The 12,888-nt window shown below is 40.7% G+C and overlaps 1 protein-coding gene across 2 annotated transcripts in view; it reads left to right on the top strand.

Annotated features, from left to right (window-relative positions):
* The first annotated feature begins 436 nt into the window (after nucleotides 1-436).
* The window catches only part of SHROOM2 (shroom family member 2), a 199,809-nt gene continuing 187,357 nt past the window's right edge, over nucleotides 437-12,888 (top strand). For both annotated transcript variants that reach the window (XM_054007990.1, XM_054007981.1), the window contains exon 1: nucleotides 437-975. In XM_054007990.1, coding sequence (XP_053863965.1) covers nucleotides 754-975 — 222 coding nt within the window. In that variant the 5' untranslated portion in view covers nucleotides 437-753. The remainder of the gene's footprint in view (nucleotides 976-12,888) is intronic.

The following is a 12,888-nucleotide window of genomic DNA, read 5'->3' as shown; positions in this document are numbered from 1 at the left end:
CGGGGGATGAGACCCCAGCCCGGGGTGGGGAGCAGCCCCCTGTGTGCCGGTGCAACTGCCCCCTTCCCCCGCTCCCCACTCGTGCATGCGGAGAGGGCGCCACGGGCCACTGATGCCCCTTGCGTCCTGCCCGGGCAAGCCGCTGCGTTGCCCGCCCGCTGCTGCCCGGCCTCTGCCTTTGTCTGGCCCCACCTCGCCGCGCGTGTTTCAGCCCCTCCACCCGTTCCAGTGCGGGCCCCTGGCCTGGGTCCTCCCCCCTCCCCGTTGTGTGAGCGCCCGGGTGAACCCCCCCCCCCCCTCACAGGGGGGAATTGCGAATCCCACTGTGACTTTGCTCCCTGTTCTGCAGTATTTGCCCCCCTGGGGGGAGCCAAAGGAGGGAGATCGCAGCTGCTTCCTCCTCCTCCTCCAGCTGCGAACAAGCCCACTGCAGTGCCAGGGTGAACTCTGCCTGCCTGCCTGGGGGCTGCCAAGTCCCCACAAGTTTGGGCACAGAGCAGTTTCGCAAACTCCCCAGCTCTTCCCCTCCACTTGTGGCCTCCACGCTTGCAACATTCAAGCGGGATCAAGAGGAGGAGGAGGCGAGCAGGGGTGGATCACTTCCACCCCCCGTGGGACCACGCTTGAAACTCTTGTTAGGTATGTGGTTCCTAGGTCAGCCGCAGCACGCTGGATCCGGCTAGGAAGAAGCTGAGACATTTGGGCAGGAACCTGCCTTTAGAGTAGCTGCAGAAGCAGCAGCTCGGCAGCGCCATGGAGAACGTGGAGTTCAGAGGCGGACCGGAGAGATTTCCAGACAAAGATCCCCGGCTGAATGCAGTGTTTGTGGATCAGGGGCAGATGATGATGATGGTGGTGGAGCAGAGAGGAGGGGATGGGTACAGATTGGTGGAAGTGTTGCTGACTGGAGGGGCTCCTTGGGGCTTTACCTTAAAAGGAGGAAGAGAGCATGGGGAACCTCTCATCATCACCAAGGTAAGATACCTTTGCAGGAGAGCGAGGGCTGTTACCTGACACGTTCCCCATTTTTCTTATCTTTCGTTTCGTTGTATGTAATCTCTCCTTTCCCCCACCTCTCAGGTTAACCATATCTCTGTAGTCGTTACACCACCCAAACAATAGGCTGGCATAATGAATGACAGTCATGGGAACACTATACTTGTATCGACCCTTGCTGAAAACGGTCACAGGCTCTTTAACAAGCTTCTCATATCATGATCAGACTTAGAAGCTTGAAAGTTGCTCAACAATTTTGAGAAAAGTGCATGATAAAAATGTCATTTTTTGTTGCTCTTGGTCCTAATGTGAATTGCAGTGTGCCAGTGAACTTAAGGGGGATCTTTCTCGGCTGGAGTTTTCTAGTTTGTTGCTTCAGTGGAAGACATTTGCCTGTTGCTCGTAGTTCCTGCTTGATCACATCATGGGTTCATAATTTCCTTAACCTTCTTATTAGTTCCTTGTCCAAACGGTACAGTTCCCCTCTCCCCAGTAGTGTACTGCTGTTTCTTGTCTCATTTCTCCTCTTTAGCACTGGCCTGCACCTGTAATAGAAGAACGATGTGGGGTGGGGGAGGGGGCGAGGGGCGGGTGAGAATGTAAATAAACAAAGCAATAAACTTCCCTAACTATTAGGCTGTTGTATTCTATTGCTTGTTGGAAAAGTAAACCTAGGGGCACACGTGCTTTAGCTGTACTTCTATAGTTTTAGTTTATTCACTACTTATGTAATTTTTTTATAGTGTAATTGTATCAGAACACTGCAATACTCTTCAATTATATACATCAATCCTGCTATATATATTTGACAGGGTTTTGTTTGACATTTCATTGCACAGTTATGTATGTTCGGAGAAACCATTCTTTTTGTTAAACCCATTTATAAGGCTGTACCTAATAGCTATTTTTGGCTACAGCATGTCAGCTTTACAACTTTCAAAATGTTGCTGGTTTAAACTTCTAGAAAACAGTTCGTTGCTTTTAATTTTCTTTTTCTCCCTATCAAAAACCTTTCAAATAATTCTGAATGACCGTTGAAATGTTGAGAAAATGAGTGGAATGAAAGAACATTTTCCTCCACCATCCATAGTAGAAATTACTTCAGGGTTTTATATTATTGTACTGTATTAAAGTTTTGACACAAGCCAGGAAAATTCCAAGTAAAGGCTAGCACTCATTGCCCTGATTCTGAGTTTTCCATGGGGATTTTGTTAATTTTACAAAATATTTATTTAGCATAGTATTTTAAATCTGATTTAAAACAAAAGTTCTCGTGGAATGTGATTAAACATGTTGTATGAGAGAAAGAAAAGGCTATTGGGTAAAAAGTGTTTATTTATGTGTATGCTGTGTTTCACTATTAAACTGAAATATACATGATATGTATTAGGCACACATTACTTACTTGACAAGGGTGCATTATTATGTGTTTTCTAAGAAATTGACAATTGTGGTATATGTTTTGACCCAAGAATTCCCTTGTACTTTCTTAAACAAACAACTACATCAGGATCTAACTGATGGTTTAAAAACCATGAAGGCAGTTGTCTGGTTATGCAAGCAAAAAACAAAAACAGACCCTTAGTCAAAAAAAAAAAAGTCAAAATATATTTTTCTGAAGCTTTGTTATGGGAGAAATACAACTCTTGGTCTGCCAGCTCCAGGGACATTTTGCCTGTTCCTATTTTACAAGTACATAAAGAATGTGAGAGGTCAGCAAATCTTTGAACATCCCAGAGCAAGAACTTTTCTATTGTTATTGTCATACTAAGTAGGTTTTTTTCTCTCTCTGTATGGGTTTACAAGTTTATGTATTCTGGGCTTCCCAAATTAGGGCTTATCTAAACAGAAAAGTGAGTGTCTATCATCTATGTACCTTGTCTCCAACCATGCACCTTTAGTTTTAGGGCCCAAGAACTCAGAAATTTCAGGATCCTAAAGAAGAGGACTATGTTACTATGTTAGATTCTCACTCGTGGAAGCTGAAGTGGTTCCTAATCTGAAGATTCTCACATTGTGCGGCAGACAAGGGCACGATTCTGCAAAAATGCACATCCATAACATTACTAATGTAATAGGACATTTCTCATAAGCAAAGCTACAAATCTGCTTAAGCGTTTGGAGTCTGTACATGTATGTCCCAAGCCTTGGTTGTTTGAGAACGAAGGATGACCAAGATGTCCATGGCAGTTGCATCCATATATCTCATGGAAGAATTTTGTGGGCTATATGTCTGCTTCCCTGTTTTTCCTTACCATACACAGGACAACGACTACATAAAGGGACACAGCTGGCTTAAAAATTGCATCTCTGTCTGAAAAGCAGTACTTAAGATTACTATAACTGAACAAGATTAAAAATAGAAATATTTTTTTCCCCGAAAACCCCATAAAAAGAGAAGGGAGACTCTCGGGCAAGGGTAATTTCTAAAACTAGTCCTGATTTTCTTTTTAAATTGACTAAATTTTAGTTTAACAATCTACCAAGCTACCAGAATGCACTGAGGGAAAGGCATGCTAAACCGAAGCAAATCTATGTTTAAATCTCAGTAGGGAGATAAGTATGTGTGCCATAACATCCACTGGAATGTTGGGTGCAGGAAGTATTTTACTCATCCAACATGCAAAGAAAGGTCAAACTAGAGTCATCCTACTAATACCCAATAACAGTACTAATAGCGTATCCCACTTAATTGGATGATTAAGCTGGCTCATTTCAATATTTCTTCTTACCCTGCAACCGAAACAGAAAACTTAAGGTTCTAACTACCTACTTCAGGAGCACACTTCTGAGTTCACCCACCAATAGTGTGTGTGTGTGGGGTGGTGGTAGGTTATTTTTTTATTTTATTTTTTTTTGATGCAGTGATCATGAAGAAAAATGGTACATGATACAGCTTGTTCAGGTCTTGAACATAGTCGGTCTTCTGAAACTCACCCCACCCATATGCAACTGCATTGTTGACTAATACTTAAATGTATTTTTTCAGTGTCTTTAGTATCCTCACTTGACAATAAAATCTTACTCCTGAAAGCAAAATTAGGGATTTTCAGTCTGGTTTTGCAAATCTTTACATTAAAAAGTAATAGCATTATGCTTTGTATTTCTTCCACAGCTCTGTGCATGTCTTCTAGAGCATTCCAAAAATTTGCCCCCAAGGCAACTTATTTTTGCCTAATATGGTAACTTTGAACCTTGAGGAAGGGGATTGACTTTTTATAGCAACTTGCAGAATCTCTACTTTACCTGGACCACCACTCTCTATATAGGTGTGACTTTTAACTATCTCATTTTTTTTTAAATGAAGCAAGCAAACACTGAATTTAAGAATGAAAACCTCAATATTGTCATGGGTGAATCTTTAAAAATAATATCTTTATTGATAGCTAGCTAGTTTTAAATATAGTTAACTTTTCTCTTTTAAAATGTCTTTTTGATAATAATCAGAAAACGTACCTGTCATTCCCAGGTTTGGATGTGGGGGATGGGTAGAAAATATCAATTTGGAATTCAGTTCATTTGCAATACTAACAACATGTAAAGAATCACAAATCATCCTGGAATTAACATGATCGAGATAACTTTACTGATAACGTATGTGAAACATTTGCAGTGTATGCTTAGAGAGTTTGATGCACTGTAATGCTGATACTACTTAAAAGAATTGCTGTAACAAGTGCCTGCAGCTATACCTCTTCGAGCTATGATCTCTCTGTAAACTAATCAAGATTGGGCCTGGCTCATATTTGGATGAGAGACCTCCAAGTGAAACCTGGGTTGTTGCAAGAAGTGTTGCTGATTCAGTAGGTGAAACTCTTCACTCTGAATCATTAGTGAAGGAAAGCTCCAACTGGAGATGTCACCTTTAGATCAGGAGCAGAGTCAGAGTCCTGACTACTTTTTTCCATTAAAAATTCCACAATACTTTTCTAATGGGTGTGTGTGCCTGGTGTTTTGATTTGTTCTCTGTTTGTACAGTGCCTAGTACAATGGGGTCCTGGTTCATGACTGGGGCTCCTAAGTGCTATGAAAATACAAAGAATAAGTGTAATGGGCAAATTGTAATTTGAATATCTACATTTGATGTAAAATTCCTCTGTTCTAACTAGATAAAAGAATTCTCCCATATTTTCTGGCTCAAATGGTTATGTAGAGCTATTTCATTTCAAAAGTAGCTGCATTTCAGCAGTGGGAGAAGAGACTGCTGTTTTTTTTATAAAGAATTTTTGAATCCTGTAACTTTAAAGACTTGATATAAATGTAAATAATTTTTTTTGTTTAATGATTCAAGGGTATCAGAGTTCTTTTTCAGACTAATGGCTATCCATTTGTACAGAAATCTGTAGGAAGACTTTTCTGTTTTCTCGAGTATAAACCAATCATTTCATCATTTTGTACAAATTAGTCATTTGACAGGCTGGCAAAATGGCTGATTGATTGACACTACAGCTAGATGAAAAGATCAAGAATATATGAGCCAAGGATTTGGCTCAGTTGATCTTGTTTTTTTGTATGTACATATAGAATTCAAAAAAAAAAAATGAATCCTGTCCCCTGACACACAGGATAATGAAATCTTATATTTGTGAGTTTTAGCATACATGTGTTCTCTAGAAAAGAGAGACCGAGACTCTGTTGTCTATTATAATTAAGGCTTTTTGTTGAAATGAACACTTACCAGTAATACTTTTCCAAAATAAAGTGCAGATTTGCTAGTAACTATAAATCTAATTTATATTAGTGGTAAAATGCTGTATTTGTGCAGAAAAAGGACCACTAAGGTAAATAGCTGATTCACAGGTTGTTAATATTGTGCTCTAACACATGCCGAGTGTAGTTGCGCTGCGAGAGAGCTCTCACAGCGCTGTATGTACTCCACCTCTCCGAGGGGAGTAGCTTGCAGCGCTGCGAGCGAGTGTGCAACGCTGCAGGCTCTGATCACACTGGCGCTCTACAGCGCTGCACTCGCTGCGCTCGGGGGGGGAGAGGGGGCGTTTTCACACCCCTGAGCGCAGCAAGTTGCAGCGCTGTACAGCGCCAGTGTAGCCAAGGTCACAGAGTTCAATATGATCTCTAGCTAGTGAACTTTTCATTCTTTGTTGATAGAAATGCACGGGGGAGCAGAGCCTGTCCTCTTAATGATCGTCATTACTATTGTTCATTTACATAACCCCATCTCTAGGAAAAAGCAGCAAACTATAAAAACCAGTAGTTGAATCCATAGAATCACACCTGAATTACTTTATGCCTCACAATTCTCTTCAAACCCTTGATTTAGTCCTTCGAGTGGAGCTGCTCTTTGGGATAATACTATCTAAATCAAACCTTCCCTAAAACGCTACATTTGTATGTACCGCTCTCTGGCTTTAGAGCATTTTTAGGGAATATTTACATGTTGAAATGAAGATTCTGAACATGGACAAGTAGTATCCTGTTGTTGGGGGGTGTTGGTGGTTGTTTTTCTAGCTGTTTTTCTCAGTAGGCAGAAGTTTGCCATCTTAAAGGTTTAGAGAGAGACAAGGTGGGTGAGATAATATCTTTTATTGGACTAATCTCTGTTGGTAAAAGAGACAAGATTTCAAGCTACACAGAGCTTTTATTTACTGTGCTGTTTCTCTTAAGCCTGGCTGAGTGGCTTGCCCCAGAATCTACCCCTTTGTTGTTCTTCAGATCCCTCCTTTGCACTCTCCTTTGCCGCGATGCCTACTAAAAGCTCGACAGTGGTTAGGCTGCTGATGTGCTGAGACCACTGCCTATCATGCTGACAATATTGTCTCACTATTTCCTTGTACTCCCCCACATGTCTATATCGATCTGTTTCTTGTCTTACACTTATACTGTAAGCTCTTTGGGCAGGGACTGTCTTTGATCTGTGTTTGTACAGTGCCTAGCACAATGGGCTCTTAGATGTTATAATAGTGTAACGAAAGGGATTCCACAGCGTGAAGGGGAACGCAATGGAAGTGAATATGGTTTTGGGATGTATTAACTTTTTGCTCTCTGCCCCCCTGTGGCTTGGGCTTAAATAAGCTGGAAAAGCTGAGTTGGTTCCCCTGTCCTTCTATGAGGTCCCCACTGGTACTTCGGGTAAGGAAGGAGCTTAATGCCACATTGGAATTCTTTTCTGTAAGGGCTTTTACACATAAGAGTGCAGAATGTCTTATGTTAAGTAGAATGTGTGTTACTTTGGTTTGTCTATCCATGGTGTCATTTAAATAGCTCTGCCATGATTTACATAGTGAAGGCTTTCTTACTCAAACAGTCATGGTAACATTAGAAACTTTTCTACAGGACAGTATCTTGTAATGTTTTAAACTGATGGCAAAAACATAACTAGAAATGTATTATCGTTCTTCACATTGTGCCAACAGGAGGACTGAGATAAGAGAGAATGAATAAAATGGCTTGTGACTCACAGGAATCCATCTTTAAGCTTGGCTCAGAAGAGAGGCTAAAAATTCCCTCTTCTCAGAAGTCACAGGGTTCTGCTTTGACTGATGTATCCTTTGACTGATGTGCATGTAGTTTTTTAAACAGTATGTGTAATGCTGAAACAATACTTACTATTTTTTTCCTTGGCACCTGTCACTGTTTTAAAATGATACAGTAAAACTCATGTTGTGTGAAGAATCCTATTTGTCACTAGCAAAAAGGAACACTTGCTGCTGTTGCCTTGCTTTCCTCCTCCCTCTACCCTCAACACACTCAGTTATGTATAGGTACCTGGCCTGATCGACCATTGGTTCTTTAAAACAAACAATCAAATAAAAACACAAAGCCAGCCAGAGGAACTAGCCACACAGTTCCCACTTATAGAAATTGTATGACTAAATCCCCTAGGTAGCTTTGAACATATCAATGTATTATTTAAGTTCTCTATCAATGTAATACAAAGAGTTTTGCCTTGTGTCTGTTGCCACTATTCTAACATGATTCTCAAATATATCCTGTTACAGTAATGGTACCAATTACAGACAGAAAAAATTAAAACAGCAACAGCCTTTTGATAACAGTAATAAGTTATCACAGGGTTGCTAAAATATGTTGTTAACTAACAAGCTGAATGTTATGATTGTGCGTTTTTGTTTTTTTTGTAGCGTTTGGGTTTGTTTTTTACTCAGTATAGCTTGTGTCTTTGCAGTGTGTTTGCCACTTTAGCTGCATGTGTTTAAAAAGTGGGAAAGAACAAGTGAATGGGAAGTGAAGTTTAGTCATGAATAGATTAGAAGGATATAACCAGCCTGTTGTCAGTGAGCCAGTATTACCTCACTGCTCTTGAGTTCTCGCAACAAGTTATTAGGTGCCTTTCTTGTGGGCTGTGCTCCTTTCTATGTATTCTTGTCCTTTTCTTACGGTGTGCTTTGTCATCATGCGCATGACTCTAGACCTGTGGCTCATTCATTACAGAAACTTGAGACAGGCCTGAGCAGTTCAGTAGAATTCTTACTCAATGTACACCTCATGGAGGTCACGGATTCCGTGACTTTCAGTGATCTCCGTGACTTCTGCAGTGGCCAGTGCAGCTGGCTCAGGGGCAGCTCAGGCAGCCCCTGTGCCAGTTGCACTGGCTGGTGCTGGGGCAGTCTTGGGACACCGTCCCCTCCCCGCCCCCCAGCAGAGTTTGGGTGTGGGAGGGGTCAGGGGTTGGGACATGGGATAGGGTGAGGCGGACTGTGGGCAGCGCTTATTTGGGGGGCTCCCCGGAAGCAGTGACATCCCCCTCGCTTAGCTCCAAGGCGGAGGTGTGGCCAGGCAGCTCTGCACGTTGCCTCCGCCTGCAGGCACTGCCCCCACAGCTCCCATTGGCTGCAGTTCCCAAAAATATCTGTGACTAAAAATACCCATGACTAAAAGGTAGCCTTATTCATGATATATGCAGTTTCATTAACAGTTTCTTAAAATATATCAGGTAAAAACAACAGCTGAATTGATTTCAGTTATTTCATGAATTTGTATAGTGCTTGGTAGATGTTAATTTATATCAAAGTAATCTTGTTCTCAGTCTTTTGAGCCAGTTTTTGACTTTGGGTTATGGATGAGGTGATGGTCCATTTGGAATATATTGGGAAAAATCCTGTCCCTACTGAAACCTGTGAGAATTTTTGCCATTGATTTCAGTGAGGTCAGAATTTTATCCCATTGTTTCTGTAAAAAAAAGTTTGCAGTCTTTCAAAAGTTACACGAAAGCTAATGCAATGTGATTGGATCTTGAAAGGATAGTACTACAATTGTGATGGGCTAGTCAGTTCTGTAAGGTTTGCAGAACTTTCATCAAAAACCAGTAAAGTTCAATATAGCGAATAGACTCTAAAGAAGGAAGGTGATCAGCTTTCTATAATGAGTTATTGAAGGTGGTTTTGCAAAAAAATGGGGGAAAGGGAAGCTTTGCAAAATATACACCTCTACCCCGATATAACGCTGTCCTTGGAAGCCAAAAAATCTTACTGCGTTATAGGTGAAACCGTGTTATATCGAACTTGCTTTGAACCGCCGGAGTGCGCAGACCCCCCCCCCCGAGCACTGCTTTACCGCGTTATATCCAAATTCGTGTTATATTGGGTCATCTTATATTGGGGTAGAGGTGTATATATTTTGAATTTTTTTAAATTTCATCAGTTTTGAAATTCAGAATTTTTTTTACCAAGTATTAGTGAAAGAAAAGCAAGTGCTTGTAAATCTATGCTACATAAAATTAGCCAAACGTTTGAAAGCAAATTTATTTTCTGTCTTCCAACAATGTGTACAACTTTAGGTAAAGTTTTTTAGAAAATTCAGAACTCTATCTTTATTGTTCATGTGTTCAAAAAAGAATTTAGTGAAAGTTTCTGAATTATATTTTAGCTTTGGTCACCTCAGCCTAACTGGATAATGATATTAGCATTTTGCATGAAAATCATAGTTGTTGACTAAGTGTTAGCTAGGAAGGAGTTTTCCCGTCAGAGTTCAACCACACTATCAGTCCTCTACATCTAGTTTAACCAGAGAATTCTTGTTTAAAAAACTCATGTCAGGCCTTCAAAGGTAGAAGAGTAGTTTGTGGAAGGCAGCAGATAAAATGGGAAAACCCCATTAATAGGTTTCGTATGACGCTGAAGCGTAAGGTACAGTGCAGAATGCCTGACTACCCAAAACTATATAATCCCACCATTTCTCCAGTAAATGCAAGAAAAGCAATGGGGAATTAAATAGAAGTAGGCACATGGCCAAAAATAAAACTATAAACGTCTGTATAAGAATGTGTGAAGCTTAAAAGCAAACCCACTAGGATGCTTGGCAATGGAAGAGGATCTTGAAATAACAAGTATTTCTGAATCCTGAGGATGCCTGACAAAAGTCAATGAGAAGCTGTAAAACACAGGCTACGTAAATTATATGAAAGGGACAGATTGGGTGACAGATATTGTGGCGTAGTTTTCTATTGAAGAGACTCCATGGAAACTCAGGAGAAAATACTTTTTACTGGAGAGGAACATATGGGACAATTGATAGGGATACAAATCCCAAGTCATAGGAACTGGACTGGGCTGTACTGTTATTTCACTACATAATGTTTGTTATTTCCTCTTTGTACTTTCTGCCTCTTCCTACTTCTCCCTAAAATCTCTTTATCTTCACCTCATCCTTTTCTAAACTATCTCTTTAACCTCTCCTGACTACTTATTCATGCCTATCCACTCAAACATAGGGCTTGAATACTTTGACAGATGTATAATAATCTGAGGACTGAACCTACTAACCAAAGACCACTTTGAAAGCTGGGGGAGGCCCAGGGTTCAAGGGCAATGCCAAGCAAAGCAAAAACCTCTCAATCCCCATTCGTTGAAAAGGGAGGAGCAGGAAGTGTGGGGATTTCTATTAGAGTGGTGCTGCCCCGGACCTTGATCAGGGCTCCAGATTTTGTATCAGCCTTTGATAAATAACAGTTTGATAAATTGCAGCCTTCTCCTCCCAATCTTCTTTGTGAACATGCACACTCTCATCCCTCTGGATTCCGGAAGAGAGATGGACAGTTATTTCATTTTCCGTCCTACCTTACAACCCCAACGTTTGGGAGATGGGTGGGTCTCTGCTACTCTCTCCTTGACCACACTTTTAGTTGCTATGATGGTAAGGTGTTCCCACTAGTCTGACTCCCTCTTGGCCTCAATTTTGAATCCTAGGGCCGGGGACCAGGACCATCTCTTTGTTCTGTATTTGTAAAGAACCTAGCACAATAGTGTCCTGATCAACAATGTTGGCTGCAGGTGCTATGGTAATACGAATAGTTACTGTAGTCAGACTCTCCATTTTCGGCCCCTGCTGCAGCTCATTGCTCCTCCAGCAGCATCATAGAAATTTGCCTGATTCTTGTCAGTTTCACTGTTGCCCACACGATTCTGAACAGCTTCAATTAATTCTAAATTAACATCTTTATGTTGTGTATAAATATCCAAGCCTCAGTGATAATTTTTAAAATAAAATTTTAGCCTTCCTAAAATGTACATGGCTTTTAAATTCTCTGCTTCTTTCTTTTTGGAAAGGCAGGTTCTGACTCATTTCAGATCCTGGTTCTAAATCTTCTGTTCTGCAACCTGTAGTGCATTCAGTCAGTGATGGATTGCTTTGATACTGGACTCTGAATGATCCAAGTAAGAAAGTATTCTTTGAATGGGGAATGGCAGAGGAAGATTGGGTTGTCTGTAAATGAAAGTGTAGTACCCACTGGTATTCTAAAAATTACAACTGTGGCACCGTTCTCTTCCACTCTAGAGGAAAACCAAATTGTCTTAAGCCCTTGTAATGGGATTTTGAAGGCCACAGATGTCTTTTGTGTATATGTTGTTTTATTTATCATATAAAATACTTTATTAGATGTAAATTTGATTTGGCTGGTTTTGACTTGGAAAATGAAGAAGAACCCTCACATATTTTTCTTTTACTACTAGCTAGATATACACAAAACATTGCAATGTTCCTCCTGAAGTACACTAATGACTACTACTAGTGTTGGTGCAACTAATGCTTCAAAATGCTTTACATGTTATTAATGCTAATTTTATGACCACATTCTTTTATTAGCAGTTTAGAGTTACATCACTTCAGAAGAGTTATGAGTATTATAGTGCTTCAGGGTGGTATTTCAGAAACATGGTTTCGTAGTAACGGAAACAGCAGCACTTCTTGCAAAGTAGCACTACTATACCATTTTTCTCATTATCTTATACGAATATCATTACAAAAATGAGGGATTTTTTTTAGATGTGCCCAACCCAGCAGTATCTTTTGAAACCTGTACACCAGGTCATGGTGAGTGTTTGGAATTGAGAATGGGAAACTCTATGGGGTTATGTACAAATTTCTTTGCCCACTCCACCCTAAATGAGAGTTGGGCTCTTTTGAAAATCTGGCCTCAGTTGTGGGTGCTGAGAAAGCACTTTTAAAATCTGGACCCAAACTTCTGCTGACAAAATAACTGGGTGTTGTAGGATGTCTTTTATTGTTTGTGGGGCCTGAAGGTACATGGGGGACAAATGGCTTGACCCTGAAAAGCGCTCATCACACTGAACTCCTGTTGACTTCAATAGGAATTAAGGATGCTGGGCACCTTTGAGGAAGTTCTTACCAACTTGCAGTGTCATGCCCTACCAGCACTAACTTTAGAGAGGATGCAAACATCTACAGACTTTGCTAAGAGTTTCTTAGAGTTGTATTAGTCATGAGATGAAGTGAGTAACACCCCTGATGTACAAGTCTGGGTTTCCCATCATATTCAGATGTGAAGCCAGATCTCCTGAAGTGAAACTGCATTGCCCTATAGTGTCTACCCTAAATATTTGATTTTGGATTCTAAGAAAGATTATGGATCCATTATCTTCTAAAATATTTCACTTTAGCCATCTTTATGATATTGGG

This window comes from Malaclemys terrapin, chromosome 1, assembly GCF_027887155.1.
Source record: "Malaclemys terrapin pileata isolate rMalTer1 chromosome 1, rMalTer1.hap1, whole genome shotgun sequence".
In the NCBI taxonomy this organism is placed as follows: domain Eukaryota; kingdom Metazoa; phylum Chordata; order Testudines; family Emydidae; genus Malaclemys; species Malaclemys terrapin.
This window is presented reverse-complemented; position numbering and strand designations above follow the sequence as displayed.